The following is a 23,333-nucleotide window of genomic DNA, read 5'->3' on the forward strand; positions in this document are numbered from 1 at the left end:
TTTTTTTCTGGTACCGGGAATTGAACTCACAACCTTGCGCATGCCAGGCAGGTGCTGTGCTGCTGAGCTAAATCCCCAGCCCCTTATTTTAGGTACGCTTTAATTGATGTAAATCACTAGTGGCAAGATTTTCAGTTTTTCTCTTTATTCTGCTTGCCAGCCTCGAACATCTCTTCAGTAAATCACATTACTCATAGAAAAAATACACTAACTGATCTAACTGAATCGCTCATTTTGATAGACCTCACATTTCCTACATACAAAAATGTTTCATTTAGCGTCACCAAGCTTTGTGCCTTCTTGCAGTGTCTCTTCTGGCATCTCCTTGGAAATACGTGCTCCTTCTCTCAGTAACTCCCTTTGCTTGTTACTGTGATTTCAAAGACTGTGTATCAGTGACTGGTGTCATGGAAAAGCATGTCGGCAGAGTCAGCACTCCCGAATCCTACACCCGGCTCTTTTTCTGTATGTTTCTGGTCAAGTCACTTTGCCTTTCTGTGCCTCTGTTCCTGTTTTTAAAATATGTATAAAGAAATTGAATAAAGGCCCTTGCCACTTTGAAATGTATTTTTGTGTGTATTCCCTTTTTACCCCTTTGCGGTACCTGGTACTGAACCCAAGGCATTGTGTATGCCAGGCAAGTGCTCCACTATTGAACTACATCCACAGCCCTTTTTATTTTAAGACAAGGTCTCACTAAGTTGCCCAAGCTGGCCTCCAACTTGCTATCCTCTTTCCTTAGCCTTCTGAGAATTTGTAATTACAGATGCTCACCATACCTAGATAACAGTATATTATCCCATTGAAGACTGTGTTTATGCTAGGGACTTTAATCCCCAGTTTGATGGATGAAACTTCATATTTAAAGTGGTTAATAGAATTTTCAGTTTATTTTGGGCACAAAATACCATTACCTGTGATTTTTGGTATTATGTACCAGTTGTGGCTTCTCTCTTTTTTTTGGAGACAGGGTCTCGCTGTGTAGTTTATGCTGGCCCTGAGCTCACTATGTAGTCCAAGCTGGCCTCATTCACGGCAATCTTTCTGTCTCAGTCTCCTGAGTGCTAGAATTATAGGTACGGTATGTGCCGCCATGCCTGGTCAGTGGCTTCTCTTTTAAACAAGAGTTCAAAAATATATTCCAATTATTAGGTGACTATACATCATCTTTATTTACAATTAATGTGTGGTGGATACAAAGGTGTACAAAGTACATTGGTAATATCATTTATTTCAAGGGTTTAAGTCAGTCACAGGGTAAGGAGAACACAACCTAGGTGAGTATTTCAGAGAACAATGCATATAATGTAGTGTGGGTGCAGATAGGTACCTAATCAGAGTACAGAGGACAGGGCTGATGAGTATAGGGTCCAGGTGATGCCCACACAAAGTCTGAAATGACTGAAATTTGTAGAAGTAGAACCCTGTATTAACAAGGGGAAGTGAGAGAGCACGAAGCCTTGGGAAACCACTGAAGGTTATGTGTTCTCATGCAGAAAAAGTAGACGGTGCCTGGTCAGCGTCAGGGAGCCCTGGTATTGACGTCAGGGATTTTGAGTGGAGAATAACACTGTTAAATGTATTCTATAGTGTCTGAACTTCTCACTTGAGTTAAAGCAATCATAATTTGTCTTAAAGCATTCAACAAATCCAGTCTAAGTAAAACTTTTGAGACTCCATATGTACTTTCCACTAATACAGCTTTTCAAATTCTGTATCTTAGAATATCAGTGATAACTGCACTAACTGTAATGCCTTTATAAGCCTTCCTTTTAGATGTGGTTATTTCTTTTAGTTCTAACCCTTTGCTGAAGCTAATCTTTAATTTCTTATCTGTGCTCTCAGGCCTAAGTTCACTTGGAACCCACTGAAAAAAATGCGCTTCCATGTTGCAGTCTTGACCTTGGATGACATGCATACACCCTGATGTGTGTTTGAGATCTGTTCCTGATGAGATTTTCCATTTGGAAGCAGATGAAAGTACATATTTTTCTTTTAGGTGAATTTTAAGGTCTGTGATCCAAATTTTGCTTTACTCTAGTGAGTTCTTCTGGCAGGTGCAGTGTAGCCAGTGTCTGTGTAGTTGTGATGCTGTCACAAGACCTTTGCTACTCTCTACCAGAGCTAACTTTTATTTAGTAATAGTATCTTTTATAGATAGACCGTTCAAGGCTTTTTTTTTTTTTTTTAACATGAAAAGCAATTAACTTGGAGTTTAAATAGGCACAACTATGACCTTGACCACTCCTTTTAGCTGGAGAGGTTGAAGCTTTAAAAAAAAAATCTAAAGTGACAAGTATCTAATTTTCAAATTTAATGTTTATACTCCTGGGTCAGTAATTGACAAGTGATAAAAGTTGTTCAGGGGTGATCTTGTCAGTGGGTGACTTTTCAAATGTTCCTATTTTTAAAAAGAAGGAATTGCTTTGTTCATTCATGGACCTCACCACTTTAATCTGTTAATGTCCACCGTCACTGATCTTTCTATTGATGAATTAGGAAAATGAGAGCAATTGTGGTTTTGGACAAAAGCATTTAGGATGGACTTCTGTTCAAAGTAATGTATTGGCTGTTAAACTTTACATGTATGATAAAGTGCCAGTTCTTATTCATAGATGTTCTCATTCCTTTTAATTCTGTGATTTGATTAACTTTTGTTTTGATATCTCAGTCTTAGTATATGTGTTACTCATCTTTGCATGTGTAATGTATGTGATTAGTTTTAGCTGTTGCTAAAGAAATAGATTTTTAATTACAAGGAATCTAGTATGTTTCAAACTATTCCATTTTTGAGAACCAGTTATCTTGACAAATTTATTTTTATCCCTATTTTGTCCAGTCTAATATCACTTGTGAAGTACAATTTTAGGAACCATTGGCTAGAATATTTATTTGCTTATTCTTTCTAACTGCTTCCCATCTCCTTTGAACTAATGTCAGGATTGCTTGTCTCAGTTTATTATACCGCTCATGGGGTTGTGAGAACTTCCAGAATAAACCCGAGTTTTAAATTGCTATCTTTGGACTGGAGTGGTGTTCAGTTTTATACTCCCTGTATCATCTTTAAATATTTAAATTGCAGACTCTCTGACTGCCTCCTAAATTAGATCTTTCGCTTAGTAGTTTTGACATTTCATAACCTTGCTCCCCAGGCATTAAATATTCACCTGTTTAAATGGCACTGAAAATTTAAAATCCAAACCCATATATTAATTTAGTGAATCTAGATTGGAAAACAGCTTGCACTTGATGAAGGAAGACACTATTTTGACCCCACCAGGATGCTGAAAGTTCATTGTATTGAAGTGTTTCTAGTACTTTATAAGAGTAAACTCTCTTAGGTTTTCTCCAAGGGAATTTAGTCCTGGGAACCACAAACATATTCAAAACTTTGAAACTGAGTATATCCCCTACACAGTTCTTTAAATGGGTATTAAAACAAGGCACCTGTACAAACTCCAAATCCATTAAAAAAATCAGAATAGGGAAAGGTTACTGGTAGTTATTAGATGTACAGTTTGGCCTGATAATTGATTTACATCTCCAAAGTGCAAATCTTTATTCCACTGCAAGTCTTTTTCTTTCTTTTTTTTTTTTTTTTTTTTTTGGTTTTTCTCCGGTACCGGGAACCGAACTCACGACCTTGCGCTTGTCAGGCAGGCGCTTGCAAGTCTTTTTCTTACCTTGGTCTAAAACCCTTTCTATTTATAATCCTTTGAGTTGGAAAAAGAAGTTTTTTCTTTTCTGGAAGAGAGGATGTTGATGACAGGGATGTCCTTGAAAGAGCAGAGGAAAGGAACCTGTGTGAATCCTAAAAAACAAAGGTGTCAGTGTGGGACCTGGCAAACTAGTCTGGGAGTAGGGGCAGGGTTGGTGTCCTTTCTTGCACTTCCTTGAAGAGGGTAGGGAGTGACATTGCTTATTTCTAAGAATTAGTCCATAATAAAACTGATTTTAATTATGATGTGCAATTTCTACAGTTAATTTCAGTTAATGACTAATCTTAGCAAAAGCTATTGTTAAAGATGCTAATGGAAAGTAAAATAAATTCATACTTTGATTTTTAGTGACATCTATTTCTACTGTCTGTGATCAGTTTCTTTGAGTGTGTGTGCACATTCATGTGTATGTGTATTTCCACACTTAGAAGAAGTAAACTGCCAAGGTAGTTACCATAGTGTGGTACCTTTGACAGAAAACTGGACCTAGGAGGCAACGGATAATGGAGCCAGGAGATCAGAGTCTGAATCCAGAATTCAACTCTACTTATATATAACCTTAGGGATGTGATTTACCTTATCTTTGCCTGTTTTCCTAGCCATAAATTGTTTCATGTACATATATCCACCGCCAGGGCTGTTATAAGGGATAGTGTTTTATAAATGGCAAAGCCTCACAGCACAAATGTAAGTTCAGTCTTAAACAGATTTTGTTTACCGTCATGAGTTTATATTCCATCTGGTCATCTCTCTTGGTCACCGATGAGTAAATCATTCTGAATACTGCAATGGATTCACGTTACTCTTAAGCTATTAATGGTTTGGGTACTTACTTACACATTTAGAAGCATGTAGAGGCAAATAGTATTTGTAATGCTGTCTCCTAAATTTTTAGACTGTGCTGTGGCTTATCTAGATGTCCTCTAAGAGCCTCATGTTCTTATCGGTGGAGCCTTGGGAACATAATTAGATTATAGGGGTTTGTAGGTGACTTGCTGTTAGGAGGTAGGATTTGGTCATAAGTGGCAGGTCTTTGGGGCATGGCCTGGAAGGGCTTATCGCCTGCCTGGTGCTTCCTTTGACACCATCTCTGCTTCCTGGATGCCATGGTATTAGCAACCATGCCCCTCTGCTATGTCTCCCTACTTCAGAGCCACCAGACCGTAGACTGACGCTTCTACAAACTGAGCCAATATAAATCTTTCCTCCTTTATGTTATGGATTTTACGTTACAGGTTTTGGGTCATGTGTCTCAACAATGAGGAAAGTGACTAAGACAATAGTGATTAGAAATTATTTTATTATCCCTAACAGCCATATAAAGGAATGAGGTATAATAGGGTTTAGAAATTTTTGTCTCAAATTCTCAGTGTCCATAATGAATTGAAGCTGGTTTTGAGCCCGAGTGTACTGACTGGAGAGCTATCATCTTAACCACTGTTACACAGCCGCATGCTGGGCTTGAGCCCATGTATAGAGGCTGTCTGCCAGCCCCTGCTGCTTGTTTCGCAGACACTGAAAGTTACCTTCCTTGGAGAATGCATCGATGGTTGTCCTGTGTCCTTCTTTCTGTAGTCATGGAAAGTGACTCTTCACATTGGGGACACTTGCATCACATGATCTGCAGCAGAGGGACAACTGACTTACTGATATTGCCCTGCCAAAGAAAGCAAGCCATGGAGGGTCGGATATGGGTGTGCATCCCAAGTGGTGGGGTTTTTAGCTCTTTAAATAATTAAGAATTGTAGATGAGAAAAGAAACTGGGTATTCATTCCTTCAGATCATTGAATCTTTATATAATTCAGTGGCTCTATGGCTTAATAGTTGTTGCAGTCCAAAATCCAGTCTCATTTACATTATTTTGGTCATGTGAGATTTTCCTTTATTTTTTCTTTTGTACCTGTAGTTCCCAGTCTGCACAATTCTTCAGTGCCTATAGACAGAGAAAAAGAGTTGTATAAGAGTAGTTACTTGTGTTCTTTACTGTTAGCCCAAATTTCTTCTTTCTGTGAGACAGGACAGTGCCAGTATGATTCCATGTGTAGCAACAAACTGCATTTTCACTTTCTAATAAACTAGTTGAATACAGGGTTGGAGGATCAAATATAAACACTGGTAAGGCAGCAGTGAAAGTTAGTAACACCTCTATAAAGTAGTGCACAACTTAGCTTCTTCTGGAAAATTACAATAATGTGGTAGCAGAGTTGTGGCGAAGTTAAAATAATGTGGTAGCAGAGTTTCCTCTATATTAGTGTTGGTTGAAAAAGATTCTTTATGGATGATAAACTAAAGGTGAATACTAATGGATAAACAGAACAGGCAGAAGTAATCACATCACAGTACCCTAGCAGATCAGTTCTAGAGTTAGACTCATTAGAGTTCTTACAAATCACATGGAAAATGGGCTGTATTATAGAATTTCTGTTCTTTAATTGCCTAGTCCAAAGAGCTCACAGTTAAGAAAGATAGTGTATGAGTAGCTCATGAGATTCACAGCTGTCTAAATATTGGCTGGGATAGGTTATAGGCAAAAAGCGTCACTGATTACAATTTGATCTAGAGATCTAGATGACTTGATGAACTGTTCCTTAAATGCTGTAGTCTAACAAGCTATTGTGTACCTTCAGAAGCAGCAAGGTATTGGGTAGGCTTTACTGATCAAATATTTTAGCATCTTTCACATGCTGGACTTCGACTAGATGACTGGGAGATATGAATAGTACTGATTATAAACAAATATATACTTACTGTCTTTGATCTTTGCAGAATTTTGGTACTATAGTTTAAAGATAGGAAACTTTTGAGAATTCTAGATAAGAAGAAAATGGATAAAGGAGAATGGGGGTATACTTATGTATATAAACTTTGGGGAATTTGTGAGAGAAAGTTATTTTGGCATAAACTAAAAGGGCACACTTAGCTCATAGAGGGTGAATATTTAGAAATTTGACACCACCTGTGCTAGAGATGGGAAAGGCTGGAAAACAGATCATAACAGTGTGTCCAGTGAATTTAGCTTAAGCCTAGAATGATTGTTCTCCAGGGTTGGCTCTGCTGAGGACAACGTATTGTTCTGGTCCTGTGCTGTATGCACAGCTGGTCTTTCTGAGAATTTAAAAACCCTCCAGAAGCAAATGCTCTTTCCTCTCCACTCAGAAGAATGGCACTTCTCATTGTCTAGTTTCCCCAGAAATGAGTGAAGCATTTAATACCAGATTTGATTGGTATCATATGTGTTAAATGCTCCTTATGAAAAAGTTATTTAGATAGTCTTCCAGTTTTCTGAGAGGAAGGGATTGAGTGTATAGCGTACTTAATTGTATTCTCCTTTTCCAGGTTTCCTATGCTCGCCCAAGTTCAGCTTCTATCAGAGATGCAAACTTATATGTCAGTGGACTTCCGAAAACAATGACCCAGAAGGAGTTGGAACAGCTGTTTTCACAATATGGACGCATTATTACTTCTCGTATTCTTGTTGACCAGGTTACTGGTAAGTAAACAGTGGTTCTAGACAGTCTTTTGCACACTTTGACTGGAACATTGCGAAATATCCTGTCTTCCCATAAAGCAGTTTTGCCTCTCTAACACATCAAAGGTATGTGTGGGCCAGAAAATGCAATTTTCTGCTGAAATTGTTCATAAATATGCATGGACAAAAATAGATTGTGGAGTGTAGTGAGTGAGCCTGAGTCATTTCCACCCTGAAGGTGCAGGTTTGAAGCCTGTTTCATGGCTTGTAATAAATTTATAGATGTAATAATCTTCAGTTTGAAGCTATGTGAAAAAACCCCATCTTCCTTATAAAGTAGTAATAAACAATCTTATTTTTGTGAAAAGCAAAATTTAATGTAGCAGTGTGCAGCTAGTTCTTTAAGAGAGGATTACACCACATCCCACTGGTATTTGCTGCTGAAGTTGTTTTCCAGGTCTATGCTGTGCATAGGAATATGTCAAAGTACAAAATGTTGAAAATGTTGAAAACTTATTTTATACCTAACATAACTTTCAAGCAAATTAAAACAAAAAGAATATAGTATTTATTGAAATATTTTTTTGTGTGGGAGCACTTCTGCCAAAGCTTTTAGTTAAAGAGAAGCTGGTGATACAGATTCAGCTATGGATTTTTAAAACAAGATACAGATACATTTTTCTGTTACAAAAATGATACTTTTAGAAACATTTTAAAAATAGAAAAATGGGGTAAGGTGGTAGGAAAATCACCTGTAGAGCCATATTCCAAAGTAGCTACATTAAGATCATATAGATTGTAATGTGTGAATTTTTTTAAAGTGAAAAGAACAGATTGACCCTAGAATAAGATTAGAGTAAGTTTTTAATTTTCAAATGTAGATTAATTCAGTTGATCTGAATTTGATCAGTTTCCCCTGTGTGCTATTGATTAACTTCATAGAAAGTATCACCCTTAGAATTCTAGGAAGAGAGAGATCTACCACTATATACATGCCTGAAAGAAATGGCTTACAGATTTTGCTGTCATAAAAAAATTCAAGTGAGAGTATATAAAATATGGTTTTAGCTACATTAATTATTTCACAGTCTTTATGCATCTGTCACACTGTTTTATATCACACAGATAAGATTAAATAGAAATTCAGGCACAACAATCTAGATAAAATTTGTTCAAAGTAACAAAAATGCACTTTATTGATATAATTCAACTTGTTAAATCCATTCATTCTTAGTGAGAACTTGGAAAATCGAGAGTAAACTTCATCTGTGATATAGAAAGGCCATCTCATCCCTTAACTGGCAGTCTGTCCTGAGCATGTGGGCTCTCAGGTGGACGTAGCTCACCACCTTGTGGTGTAGTCAGTGATTCTCAAGTATGGCTTAGCATCCTTTTGGAATCTTGCCAGCCTTGCAGATTCTTGGACCCCACCCAAAACCTGAACAATAAAATTCTAAGGGGAGGTATTTTTTACTTTTAGGTTATTCTGATGCACTCTCAAGTTTTAGGACTACTCTTTTAGATGACTGTCTGTGTAGAGGCCATTTCATTGCAAATTGAACGCTTCCCTAATGGAACAACTAAGTACGAGGTCTTATTCATTCTTAAGAGGAGCTCATAGATGAATGAGTAGATATACTCCCTATCATTTCATCTTTGTACTTGTTGCTTTCAAGGAAGGCTTATTCTTTTACCTGAAATTGAAACGCTGCAATATTGTTTATTCATTTATCAGGTGGTAATGTGCAGTGGTTATAGCTTAAATACAAAAGGTAAAGTAACTGGCTATCTGAGATTAAGCACATATGGAAAAATGCTTTATATACCTCAGAAAAATCTGAGCCATTGACCTTTTACAATATCAGTTGTTAGGCAAGTAGACCTTTCTTTTTAAAGTTCATCTAAATCATGATCTAGTGCCTTTTCTGAGTAACTCCTCTTTTTCATCATTGAAATGGTCTAAATCATCTATATTTTTCTACCTACTAGTCTCCTGTTGATACTTTTAATACCTGTTTGCTTGGCAAGGAAGCATCTCCTGGCAACTGCTTATCTCATGGTGACCAGCTTTGGCCATGCTACACTTAGCTTAATTAAGTAGAATGAACTGAGTTTTCTGCTGCCTTTTCTCGTAAGCTAGAAAAAGTTTTGGCCGTCCCTATGCTTTGCTATGCTTGTCTTTTAAAGTGGGGAGAATGTGAACATGGAATGGCCTTCTACACTTACGAACAGTGCTGCAGAGTACAGAAAGCTTTGATGCTGTACTTATTTACTTATTTTTAAAATCTAGGTCTTCTTTTGCTTCTTTATCTTCATATAATACTCTTTAATATATATAAAGTATAGCTTGTTAACAGCCTAGAATCAGAAAAAACTCTGCAGGCAGTCTTTCTTCAAAAAACTCTTTAGGCAGTCTTTCTTCAAAGACCTATATATTAAGACCATATAGTAAGTTGTATGTATTATTTAAAATTTTAGCTGCAGTATATCTTTCTACCACAGTGCATCTTTTAAAAACCATTTTAAGCAAATCTGTTTCTGTTCTTACTATAAGAGGAAGAGCTACTGTGCCCCTCATTTCTGAGATGCTTGTCCAATAGCACAATTTGAAAAATGGAATTCAGGCGTTCTTTTGGCATTGTTAAAGAGTGTGTGGGAGGGGAGAGAAAGGAAATAGGGAGAAAACACGGACATAGAGTTGTGCTTTCTTGGCTTATTGGATAGCATGTGGTAATGAGTAGCCAAATTGTATAGGTGATTGATTTCATGCATTTAAAAATGCAAAATTGTGATTATAGACTGGAATGCTAAGGTAAAACTTTCCTCCTGACATGATTTTTATGGCAAATGCTATATGTGGGTGAAAAGATGTTCTTGAGAAGGAAAAATTAATTTATCCTTTCTTCTCTCCTTCCCCTCCCCTTCCATTCCCTCTTTCCCAAATCTTTACTCAAACCTACCATAGGCATATCAAGGGGTGTAGGGTTTATTCGATTTGACAAGCGGATTGAGGCAGAAGAAGCTATCAAAGGCTTAAATGGCCAGAAACCTCCTGGTGCCACAGAGCCAATCACTGTAAAGTTTGCTAATAATCCAAGCCAAAAAACCAATCAGGCCATCCTTTCCCAGCTGTACCAGTCTCCAAACAGAAGGTATCCAGGACCGCTAGCTCAGCAGGCACAGCGTTTTAGGTAAGTCTGGTCTAGTTCTTGTGCCCAGCTACTAAACTGAAAGAGAATGCTCAGGTTTACTGCCAGTACTTTTATTGACAGGGTCTCTGGCTTGTTTTTCTCATTATTGTTGTTGTCTTTCTTTTTTAATGGGCACAGAGCAAAACACATACTTGGGGAATAGTGTCATTTGCTCTTAATGAAGGTAGGGGCAAAAGGACATTACAAGGTGGTTCTCCAGCAGGGCTGGTTTTGCTTCTAGGGGACACTTGGCAGTGTCTGAAGACATTCATGTTGGCATAATTTAGGTTGAGATGCTACTAGCATCTAGTGGATAGAGGCTAGGGATGCTATGAAACACCCTGCAATGTACAGGATAGCCAGCAAAGCAAATTATCTGGCTCGAAATATTGGTTGAGAAATTCTAATGCACAAATTTCTAGGTTTAATGAACTGTTTCCAGAAGTTTTGGCTCCCCATTCTAATAATTTTTTTCTCAATAAGATTTTTTTGTGTGTGTGTATGTATGTGTATATCAAGTTTTATGGCAAGTTCTTTCATTTAATTTATATATATTTATATATAGATATACACACACACACACACACACATACGTACATACACATACCATTAAATATATACGACCTTTGTGAGTACAGCGAGTTTCTACAAATGGATTCCACCCTTCCTTTTTTCTTTTAGCTTAGTGGTTGGCAAACATTCTCTGTAAGGGATCATACAGTAATAAGTGCTTTAAGTTTTATGGATGATGGTGTGTGCATCTGTCTTTTAGCAATTTTTTTAAAAATGTAAGAGCCGTTTTTAGCTTTTGGGCCATACCGCAACTGGTGGCATCCTTGATTTGGCCTGTGTATGCTAATTGAGTGACCGCTGCATGGTTCATAGAATGATCATGACATTAGCACAAGGAACACGGTATTATTTCTAAAAATTTTGGTGTAATTTTATTTCTATTTCCATAAAAGATAAGCAATTGCACATATGAATCATCTTCTTTTATAATGACCTGAGTGATCCCAAGTCCTAGAAATAAGCATTAACATTCACCAAACAGTGTATTACAAATACTTTTTTGAATATATACTGGTGGAAGAGTGGATACCCAGACACATAAATAAGTGCATAAGTAGATAATTGATAGACATATAATTTTACAAAGATAATCCTTCATGTTTTTTTAAAGATATTACACTTGTCCTATATCAATAAGACAAATTGAGAAATTGAATTTAAATTAAATGTTTCTTTATAACAAAAACATTAATATAAAAAATTCCTCCTACACAAGTTTTTTAAGAATTTTAAAAAGCATGTGGAAAGTTGGGGTGATTTTAAAATAAGATTTATTTTAACTTTAGAGATACTATCATTTATGTACTTTTGACACTCTATGTCATTGACAAGTATAAATATTCTCTAACTTTTCAAGTTTTAGTCTAATCTTGGGGTAACAACCAAATCAGGAGTCATACAAAACACCCCTAACCAGCAAGTGAGAAGAGTAGTGACTTTAGTAAGTTAAGCAGAACTCTAATAAGAGTTTTTGGTTTCATAAACAAATCATTCAGTTTTTTCAAGACATTTTAAAATGTCTTTTGTGACCAGATGGTACACTGCAGCCATAATGTCATCTAGCCCCCACACTCATTTTTCTTTTTATTATAAGTGTATATCAATTTTCTTTCTTGCTGAGGTGGAACAATTATTGAGATTATGATCGTGAATTTAACCTATTAAGATGGAAGAATTCTGTTTTCTAGCTTAAATCACATGCACCTTTTTCATTGGATAATTAAAGTGCTAAAGAGAGTGGGCATAAATCATTCAAAATGTGTCCTGTAAAAAATACTCAAGTGGACTGGGGATGGAGCTCAGTGATAGAGTTCTTGCCTTAGGTTGCATAAAGCCTTGGGTTTGATTCCCAGCATCATCGAAAAAAAACCCAACAACAACAAAAATACTCAAGTGTTTTACCTGTGATACAAAAAAGAAACTTGTCATAAATACCATGTTGAATTTCTACTTAAGTTGCCTTTTGCCCTGAGAAAAGAGATGGTACATTTGAACAGTGTAACTGTGTCACCAGTGATGAGATTTGCTGCTGTAACTGTGTGTAAAGCAATTCTTGGTGAAGTAGAAATGCTGTCACCATGAACTTGGTGGACAGTAGTAGCAGTTGGATGAGAGGAGAGATCCATGGGCTGCTTAATACTTGCCATTATAGAGAAAGAAGCCTTATGTTGTTTCTAGCTTACTCTGTAGGTTTCTTGTGGTACTACTATCTGTCTGTCTGCCTGCCTGTCTTTTTTTCATTCCACCAAAAACTGTGTGCACACTTTAGGAAAGGAAAAACTTTTATAAATATTTTAATACTAAGTATATTGAGACATCATGAGATTCACATGTTACCTTTGGCCTCTGCTACTACAAGAGGTGCTCAAAGCAGAGGCCAGTAGCTTCCAGACTATTGATACAGTGAACTGCCGGTTGGGTAAGTGTGGTCATTGAGACTGCTGCACATGCATTTTCAGTTTCTTCTCTAAGGGCCAGCAGTGTAGCGGGTTTTCTATGATAATACAACATCCTTTAGGGTCTCTCATATGAGGGTAACACCATCTGTTGAAAAAACATCGTACTGCTTTTCTTGCACTGAAGTGTGTATACATTTTTTTGGCAGATCCTGTATATAGGACAGACAAGCTTGAGGTAATTTTGTGTTTCCTAACCGGCCTGTCAAGTTAACTTCAGTTTGCTGTTAGCAGAAAATTGTTAGTTTAAATTCTTAGTAATTTTTTTCCAATTTAGGTTGCATTTTTGTTTTATGGTGGTTATTATGTAAAGCAATGTTCTTCGAATCAGGATTGAATTTTGATGAAGATCCAACTAGGGGACTCCAAAGACAGAATTCAGGCAAGTGCCTGACTGTAAAAATGTCAGGGCTTGTGGGTGACTCCTGCTGCATGGGCGATGGCTGCAGTACCATCTCTCAGTCCATTAGCTCCTCTCCTCGGAGGCCGTGTGCTGTTTATTTTTGGTGGGATAAAGCTTTCAGAGGAGGTTCCGATGGCTAAACATCTTTTTATCATCTGCCCATTGTGTGTTCTTTATCTTTTTAGGAGCTTTGTTAGTAAGTAAAAAACTTGGAAATTTTTCCGTGACTCCTAGAGAAATTTTGAAAGATGAAAATTGTGGAGTCCGTTGCGAGGGAAACCTGGATATAGATAATGGGGTGACTGTTTTCTCCCTCAGCCTCCAGACAGCCGTGCATGAACTAGGCAGCATGCACAGTACAGGTGTTTGATCTAGACTGGGTGTTGGAAATCTGATTTCGTTATTCCCGAAGTTCACGTTTAACCTGCTGTGTGCTTGGTGCTTTTCTGTAAATATTTTTAACTTGGCTGTCATTACCTTGAATAAAGATGGAACTGCCTTTCGATTTACAAACACCCTTAAATTAAAGATGAATATTTTACTTTTCTTTTTTTTCTGTACTTCAGGTCTGTTCTTCCTGTTCAAATATCTCATCCCTAGTATTTGTATTTTAATGCTCTTAGCTTTGAGCTTGTCATTTTCCAGCAAGCATTTAGAAAATTCTTATGATTTTTATGTTGTCATAATACCTTGGGAGTTCAGATCAGAGAATATAAGTTTTAAGCATTATAATAACAGTGAAGAAACAATTTTGGTATTTTTGAAGTGTACCATATCTTCTAAGGTTAAAAAATAAAATTCATGTGATAAAAATTAAGTTTAAAAGTGAACTTTTGAGGTTTATGGCTCACGCAACCCATGTCAGTAATCAGATAATTATTTTAACATGAGCACTGTTGATCTGATAATTCTTAATTGACTCTAGTTTTCAAAATAAGAGAAGCCTTTATTATTTGGGTGGATAGTGTAATTCAGGGCAATTTAGGGTGTTCTTGGGATATGATATTTGGGTTAGACTTTATGCCGTACACGTTCGTGTTCTTTTGGATCGCGTGATCTGGTCTCATGGCCTGCGTGCCTGCTTTCATGTGCCTTCATGCGTTTTTAAAGGGCTGTCAAGTCAGCAGCTGAGTTGCATTTAAGGTGCGTTGATGGTTGTCTTACCACAGTTTTCTTTCAGAATAAACTGATGTCAAGCTTCTCTAGTAATTTTCCTCATTCTTAGAAGACAGATGATGTTGTCTAATTGGTAAGAGGGAAGTTGATCTTGTTTTAGTTAACTTCAAGTGTTGGTCCGTGGCTTGGAGAGGTTTTGATAATTATTTGTAGGATTTAGTTTTATTTTATTACTCATTAGCAAACTTTCCACATATTTTTACTTCTGACTTTAATTTCTCATTTCCCCTATACTTGAGTGTGCTCCACCATAGTCAGTTAAGCTTTTTGAAAATTAGGCAAGTAACTTGCTTTTATTCTCTATTTATAAACATATAGCTTTAGAATAGGGGTGCTTTACTTAATATATGGTTTTATTCAAAAGATTGCCTGGTAATCATCTGAGGTTGATAGAAATATTTTGTACAGTAGCTCCACTGTGTACTTTTTATAATTTATACATGGGTATGAGCTATACTCTGTACAAACTAATCAAACACAGAAAATGAGATGGGATAAAGGTATACAATATATCAAATATATTCCTAATTATTAATCTAATATTTTGTGAATAATGTACCTTTAAAGCAAGATACTTAATATGTTGATAATTTTGAATTTCCTGACTTCACGTGAGACTCATTGGATTACCCTGGGCCTAACCTCATGTGGTGGCTCATACCTGGGAGTAAGAGAAATGATCGCCTTTTTCTTTTCTTGAATGTTCTTTACTGTCATCCTCAACTTGATTGTTCCCCCCACCATAGGAATCCTTTTAAAGCTACTTTTTTAAAAAGTGAAGATTATTTTAATTAAAGCTACATTATACAGTTTAATCTTGCAAATCCTCTTAACTTGCTGCATGTAAAGTGGATTGTGTCCAGGCTAAGGAACAGGTGAGAATGTTGTTGTTCACTTCTGAGGGCTGCTCAGTCTTTCTTTAGGAAACATGTATGAGAACTGAATGCAGGAACTGGGCACAGTGCAGTTATTAAAAGCAGTAAAAGGTGTTATTTTTAAATAGTAAAAACATATGTTTAATGCACTCTTCAATACTTACCATAGCATAGTAGATCGTCATGCATTACCACTTCCACCCCCTCACACCCCCATCATTCTGGTCTCTGCTTAAAAATTGACTTGCATTTTTAAATGACCTTGAGCTATGGACATATCCAGCAGAGACATACAATTGCAGTGGTCCTTAAGGCCAAGGTATTATACCATTTTCTCTTGTAACTGCCTAGTTTGTAGTTTTTCTGACTGCTAGTAGACTTGGGTTGCATAGTACCCACGCATGTGAAGACCCACTGCTTTCTCTGAGCTCCCTGGGTAAATGTGGATGTTTGTTACTCAGACAACAAAGAAAATGGGGCTCAGCTGCAAGTAGACAAGAACTTGACCAGCTGGATCCTGTGCTCCTTCTTACTCTACCTGGTGGTAGGGGAAGGGCAGAGGAGGATGTGGCTTGCTCTAAGTTCCAGAGGACTTAAAAGGGAGGCAAGTGATGAATTCAGTGAAGAGGATGGTATCATACAGGATTTCAGAGGTAGGGAAAATAAGGCCCTTTGAGAGGGTCCTCAGAGAGCCCAGTGTAAACATTCTCAACATCCATCATGGAGATTCCAGGGATGTGTTGGAGCTGGGGAATTGAGATGTCTGACTTCACTTCTGGGGCAGGTTTGGTTCTGCTTTGCTGTTAAAAATGTCGAGAACTTCGTTAATGAAATGCTGTCCTGGATTTTTGGTTGTATTCCTAACTGGTTGGCGGGAAAGCCTGACAGTCTCTACCCAGACGCAGTTGATTTAGGTGATGCAACTTCACTTTGAGTGAAAGGACAAAGAGCCTCTGAATTCTGACCTTTCAGAACTTTGGACAGAGGCAGTGATGTGCTGTTTTGTTCTACGTGTATCATGTGCCAGATGATCCATTCTGTACTGGTCATTTCAGCAAGCTGATGCAGCTTTCTGTTTCAGATAACTTACTGATTCGTGATGCCAGTTTGTGTTCATCCTTTTTGGGGGGTATTTGTGACTTTTATTCTTGAGTGTAAAGGGGTAACACTTCTTACTCGTCGTCACTTCTGCAGAATATGAAGCCCTCCCACATATGTCCTCTTCACACATGTGCTGCTCTGTCCTTCGCATGTGTGAACAGCTTGCCTAACTCCTCCTCCTAGTCGTCTTCATTATAAAACTAAATAGTTGATGGTATCTTGATAGCCTCTTGCCTTTATTCAGTCACTAGATATTTGTTATAAAATTGCGGTGATCCAGATCTGTGATCTATGCTTATTGGGACATCAAAAGGAAAGAGAGACACACAGATACACAGACACACACATACAAACATATGTATGTGCACACACATATGAGGAGCCTTTTTCATTGTGATTTGTTCTGTTTCCTTTCACTTTGCACTCAGTACTTCTTTATTTTTATAATTCTCAGTGGAAACTGGGGGCAGGGATGTGCAAAGACAGCATTCTTGCTCCAGTTTTGAAAGACTAGAAGAGATTTTTAGCTTTTCTAAAACTGGAAGGAATAACTTTTCATGTGTGCTCTAAGTTGTGGCACAGAGTAGACAAAAAAGATTGATGCTTTTTTTCAAACTTACCTTTCATGGGTGTTAAAAGGACCCCCCTCCCACCCTGTCATCTTTGGAGAGTGTTGAGCATTGTGACAGTTGAGGGGTGGTTATATGGCTGTGTGTTAGAGCACATCAGTTTCTACAATTAAAACAACATAGTCTATTGATAAACAGTAAAACCATGGGCTCTCTTAAGTATCTTTTTGAAACTAATAAAGCAGTCAGAATAAAATGCTATAAAAGCAGTCTCATTTATGTAATTGGGAGAGCATGGGCTTATCCCAGTCACATTCTATTACAAATTTCAAGCAACATTCAGAGTGATGTATTTCTTGCCCAGTTTCTTAAAATTGAGCAGGGTTACATGTCCCAGTACAGTGTAAATACAGCGACAGCCACAGAATCTGAGTTCTTGGCTTTGTTGCACTGGGTCTTTCTTTCCTTTTCTGAACTTTAGCTGAGCACATCTGAGAAAGGAGAGGGTTAGCCAAATTGTCTATAAGATTCTTTCTGTCTATAATGATACAATAATTCTTTGATCTAAAAGAAGAAAGTCCTTAATGATTGAGAAATAATAGGAAATGGAAAAAATTCAGTAAACTCCAGTTGAATGTTAATGCCACCATTTTTACTAGCTCTGTGTGCCTTGAACCTCCTAGAGTTTTGAAAACTAAAAGTTGTAATTTTATGGTAGCATAAAATACCTCTCAGTACAGGTGGAGCACTTAGAATTTGCCTCGTAAGGACCAAGTGTTAATGATTCCGGAATGCCCGTGTTTCCTTTCTGAGCAGTTTTCTCAGAGACTATGACCACTGTTCCCCTCCACTGGCTTTGTGGAGGGAGTGCTCACTTTATCCAGTGGAAGAGCTAGTGTCCTATGGCAGTGGGTGCCCATTCTCCCAGGAATGTGAGAAGACTATTTTGAGATTTCATATATAAATACTGTGCATATATCCTTTCAGAAGGTGGCAGTAGTGAGCCCAGCTTTCTTGAACATCCAGGGGAAAAATTAAAAACTGAAGTTTGCTAAATGTGTGTTTTGCAGGTTGGACAATCTGCTCAATATGGCTTATGGAGTAAAGAGGTAATGATAGAGGTTCATGATACTCATAATTCCTTCCTACAAACAGTTTCTTTGATTTGGGGAACGATATTTCCACCCTCATACGTTTGTGTTGGGTTTTATTTTGCATGTACAACCTAATGGAAAGTTGTTTGTTGAAGCACGGATGGTTCATGGGATATTTTATACTACTGGATGCCACTTGGTCTTTTAGAAATCCATGGTTGTTTTTTTCATAGTGCATTGCGACGTTATAGCATGTTTTCATGTATGTGTTGGTTTTATTACACCCAGTCTTGCTTAACTCATGAAGGCAGTTTTAAGTATATATGCCCTTGTAGCTGATATTATTCAGTGCAGCAAATAATGGCCATATAATAACTCAGTAGTATAGCATGTAACTGCAAGCCACACATAGACCTTGGTTTAAACATCAGATAGTTGTATGCATCTGTTTTGGGAGAGGAATTGCTAAACTTCTTGGGGATGCAAAGGGGAGAAGAAATAAGTCCATTGCTGTAACCAACTTCTGTTTCTGTTTTGTGTATGTGTATGTGTGTGTATGTTTCCTATTTTGTTTAGTAGGTTTTCTCCAATGACCATTGATGGAATGACCAGTTTGGCTGGAATTAATATCCCTGGGCACCCCGGAACAGGGTGGTGTATATTTGTGTACAACCTGGCTCCTGATGCAGACGAGAGTATCCTGTGGCAAATGTTTGGGCCTTTTGGAGCTGTCACCAACGTGAAGGTCATCCGTGACTTTAACACCAATAAGTGCAAAGGTTTTGGATTTGTGACTATGACAAACTATGACGAGGCTGCCATGGCGATAGCTAGCCTCAATGGATACCGCCTAGGAGACAGAGTACTGCAGGTCTCCTTTAAGACAAACAAAACGCACAAAGCCTAATGAGCTCTTGTCCTCAGTCCATTTGTATATGAAAACTATACAACAAAGGCGAGTTAAGAGAAACTTTATACATTAGTAAATGTCTTTGTAAGTCAGTGTTGAGATGGGGATAAAATGACTACTTAGCATCCTAAGAAATATGTGAGATTTTTTATTGCTAGTATTTGAATTAAAACTTCTTAAATATCTTTTATGTTTGAATATGGACAAGAGGTACAGGGTTTTTACCTGTCACATTGCATTCTATTGCCTTCTTTGAAGAAGGTGGACCTTTTAAAGTGTTTCAGCTAAGGGAAGACATTTCTTTTCTTTTTACATAACTGCCTTGAACCTGTGAGTAAATATTGAGGCTTTGTGTTGTAATTCTTCAGTTGGTTGTGTCTCCCCCCCACCCTTTTTTTTCCTTTTTCTGGTTAGCTTTGTGTTTTGTTTACATTTAAAGCATTGCTATTATGTCTAAGAAAAGTATTTTGAAAGTTTACATTTTTATTTATGAAGTTAAAAACAGTATTTATTTTGTAATTATGATTTGGGTTGGGGAAGGGGGGGCTACATTATAAACGCTTATTGTAAGAATACTGGAGAACTTTTCGTAAAGCAGTACCTTGCCAAAGAGATAAGAGCCTCTTTGATGTGGGTTTAAAAAAAGCATCTATTTTTATAAAAAAGAAAATTTGGAGAAACTTTTTACTGGTCCTGGAACAAATATTTTGACTTGAATACTTTGAGAAATCTCTTCATATGACACCTAGTGAGCTTTTAAAATTTACCAGGAAATTTGCAGTGGTTGGAAAATTTAGAAAGATTTATGATGTAGAAAATACTTTTGAGATCTTTGTATGAAAGGAATTGAATCAATGAGGGAAATACTGCTGGTTTCGTTTTTGTAATCACCAGTGGAGTGTCTGATCATCCTGGTTATTATGTGATAGGTGGCTCACATTGATTTGTGATTTTGAAACAAATAAAAAATTTACAAAAGAATATATAAGAGCAGGCAAGAAATTTAAATTACCAAGAGATGGGGGAAAAATCTGTTCTTCCTAAAGAAATCCCTTCAGATAGAGCTCATGGTGTTTAGTGATGTACTTGCAGTATTGTTTGAAGAATTGTTTTGTCTTAAGGAAAAAAAAAAAGATGTTGCACATGATTTGTACTGCAGCAAATCAGCAAAAGTGATCTGAGTTTGGATATATTTGAAGGTATTTTGAAAGTTACGTTTAAGGCTAACACCTGAGCTTTGTGTAATGTAAATAAGACCTTGTGTTTATGAACCTTTCAGCTAATTTGATTTTTTTTCCCTTACATGCCAAGTGATGTTCAGGTTTTGAATGTTTTTGTATCAGTTTTTTCCTTTGTAAATGGCATTAACATTGTTACTTGAGGTCTTGCTTAATCACTTTTGTTGTCCTGAGGACTTGAATTTACAGTGCATCAGATTCGTTGCTAATTTTGTCTGTAGATAGTCTAGCTTCAGCTGTTTATGGTGATGCTACATTTTTGTTTATAAATATGTTTGTGGTAAAAAAGAAAAATGAGTATAACCATAGGTTTTGAACAAATTTCCTTACATTTTTCATACAAAAATCATAAATATCTGTATGCTATTGAAATTTAACTTTGTATGATGCTTAAACCACTATTTGGGGAAATAATAAAATAAGTCTTTACCATGTATGAAAGAAATTTTAAAAATACAAAATATTTTCTGATTAGCATCTAGCTTATAATAAATTTTCAAAAAAGCTGAAGGCAAAAATTGCCTTCATCAGGATGCACTGAGAACTATATAGTTACGTCCTGCTTTTTGTATAAACTGAGATGCTCACATGCTTCCCCTTAGAACAGGCAATGTGCTATGCATAACATAGTTGTACATTATCTTTGCGGTTGCTTTGAGTTTTATTTTTTATTATTTGAAACTGTAGTTAAATTTTTCAGTATAGTACAGTACATATACTGTGAGGCGCGCGCTAAAGTGAGTGAGCGAGTTTCCATGCTGACCCACTCAATGCTGTTCGGAACCCAATTGGCTCAGCACTTTCCCATATCCGTAGGTGCATTTAGATTGTCAGAGTTAACCTTCTGCGTTTAAAAAAAATAAAAAATAAAATACATGTATATACTTAAAAAATAAGGTTTCCCTCACGGGAAAACAGCAGCTACATGCTTCTTTCCTATACTACTGTAGCAAACCAAGGCATTGATGAGAGGGCATGCAAATTGTGCTTCACTTTACAGTGTTTATCAGAGCACTTAATAAAATGTAAGGCTGGTATTTATTTGAAGTTGTACAGTATGACTTAATTCACATCTGTTGGAATAGAAAATATATTCTGTTGAGTATTTAAGAGGCTGTACATGTTTTCTTTTGTGTTTGGATTCTTTGTACTTTTTCATGTTCAGTACATCAATAAACAAAGTTGAAGGGAAAGAACAGTGTGGTGAGTAGGTCTTTATACACATTTTGGGGGGTGCCTGTGCTCAGTACAATGAAGAAGTGTACTCTCTTGAGTTAAAAGTGGTTCCCTCAGAGCTTTAGTTGGAAGAATTCCAAACGGCAAGTTAATTGAAGTACGATGTAGAAAAAAAAATTCTTGATTGAATGACACCTTCTGCTTAGTTAGCTTTCAAATATTATCAGGCGAATAATTCTTACAGGAGCATGTACTTTAATCTGCACATTTGTAAAGTTTGGAAAATCAGATGCTGTGATCATTCTGCAGCTCTGGTTTAACTAACCCTCAGCCTTTTGTAGAATAGAAATTACCCTCACAGATTTACGTGAACTATCGAAACACAGCTGAAGGAAGATGACTTACGCTGCCTCCACTGGTGAGATTTAATTCACCCACGGGGTTGTTAGTGTGTGAAACTTACTTTTGTTGCACAGTTGCTATATTATCAAGAAATACTTTTCCAGAATTAAAAATTGGGTTTCTGTTAGGTTGGGGTGATGTGTGTAGCGTGCGTGTACACACCATGAACAGTGCCAGCCCCATGCTTTCATAGACATGCTCAGTTTTTGCCACCGAGCCTCAACTGATCTGCTGGTGAATAAAAGAAGATTGCTTGATTTTTTTTATGCAGGAATTTCACATCTTTAAGACTTAAAACAATTGAATATAATAGGTACTTTAAAATATATATATATTAAATGGTTTCTTTTAATTTGATTATATCTAATTTTTGGTAAAAGCCATCTAAAAGTGATTGTCCTGAATTCATAACTTGGTAGTCAGTGTTTCTGAGTGACAAGACACTTCCTCTTCTCTCAACATGCAATTAATCTCAGATCTCCATACTCCCTTTTTTAATTACATGAATTTAATACTCTAATTTTGTGATGTTGGAGCATCCTCCCATCACCTCTCTCCTCTTGCCTACTTTATCAGTATTTTGACTGGTTTTTATGTCAGTAGTTCTTTTATATTTCAGCATGTAGTAGAAAAATTCTTGGTAAATGCAGTTTGTTACACTACTACTGGTACAGTTGTACCTCAGTGTACGAGCTCACTTCTCTCCATGATTCTGGCTGCAAATCGAACTGGATGAGAACAAAATCAAATTCCCCATAAGGTCAACAGTGAACCTAACCATTGAATTGATTCAGTTCTCATCCAGTTGGTTTGTAACCAGAATTATGGAAAGATAAAGCTCATGAACCCCAAGGTACCACTGTATATTTAAGTAGAAATTACACTTTTCCTCCTTTGTAATCTTGTCTCATACAAGATTGCAAATCATCTGGTATATCAGTTCCCTGTTAGAGTGACTCAAATAAATTCTTAATCTTAACATCACTTTACATTATTTTAATCTGATTTGAAGAAAAATGTTAGCAATTTAATATTTCTTTTCAAAAGAATAGATTGCAGTATTTCTACCATTTTTAAAGGCATGAACAGGGCTGGGGATTTAGCTCAGCGGCAAAAGCGCCTGCCTGGCAAGCGCAAGGTCGTGAGTTCGGTTCCTGGTACCGGAAAAAAAAAAAACAAACAAAAACAAAACAAAACATAAAGGCATGAACAGTAAATTATGGTGGAAATTTGGAACTACTGCTCACCGAGTTACCAAGAGAAAAGAAAGAACATGTATTTTAACAATAAGTATATTGAAATTTTAATATTGGGTCTTTTAATGTAATTCCAGAGTGCTGTGCATATACCTTTCATTGGGTAGAAGGGAAAAAAGAAGCAGTAGTTTTGCTCCTTTATGCCTTTATTTCCATTTTGGAACTTTGAACAGTGGGAATAAAGAAAGATACTGATAAAATCATAACAATTTATTTGGATGATGA

At 36.8% G+C, this 23,333-nt stretch overlaps 1 protein-coding gene across 7 annotated transcripts in view; it reads left to right on the forward strand.

The window, feature by feature from the left end:
* Elavl2 (ELAV like neuron-specific RNA binding protein 2) overlaps positions 1 to 21,470 on the forward strand; it is a 160,619-nt gene extending 139,149 nt beyond the window's left edge. For all 7 annotated transcript variants that reach the window (XM_005401159.2, XM_013522923.1, XM_005401161.2 and 4 more), the window contains 4 exons: positions 7,057 to 7,210; positions 10,155 to 10,380; positions 18,103 to 18,141; positions 18,703 to 21,470. In XM_005401159.2, coding sequence (XP_005401216.1) covers positions 7,057 to 7,210; positions 10,155 to 10,380; positions 18,103 to 18,141; positions 18,703 to 19,033 — 750 coding nt within the window. In that variant the 3' untranslated portion in view covers positions 19,034 to 21,470. The remainder of the gene's footprint in view (positions 1 to 7,056; positions 7,211 to 10,154; positions 10,381 to 18,102; positions 18,142 to 18,702) is intronic.
* Positions 21,471 to 23,333: the final 1,863 nt, after the last annotated feature.

The sequence above is a fragment of the Chinchilla lanigera genome, unplaced genomic scaffold (genome assembly GCF_000276665.1).
Source record: "Chinchilla lanigera isolate Chin_1 unplaced genomic scaffold, ChiLan1.0 scaffold00071, whole genome shotgun sequence".
NCBI classification, from domain to species: Eukaryota; Metazoa; Chordata; class Mammalia; order Rodentia; family Chinchillidae; genus Chinchilla; species Chinchilla lanigera.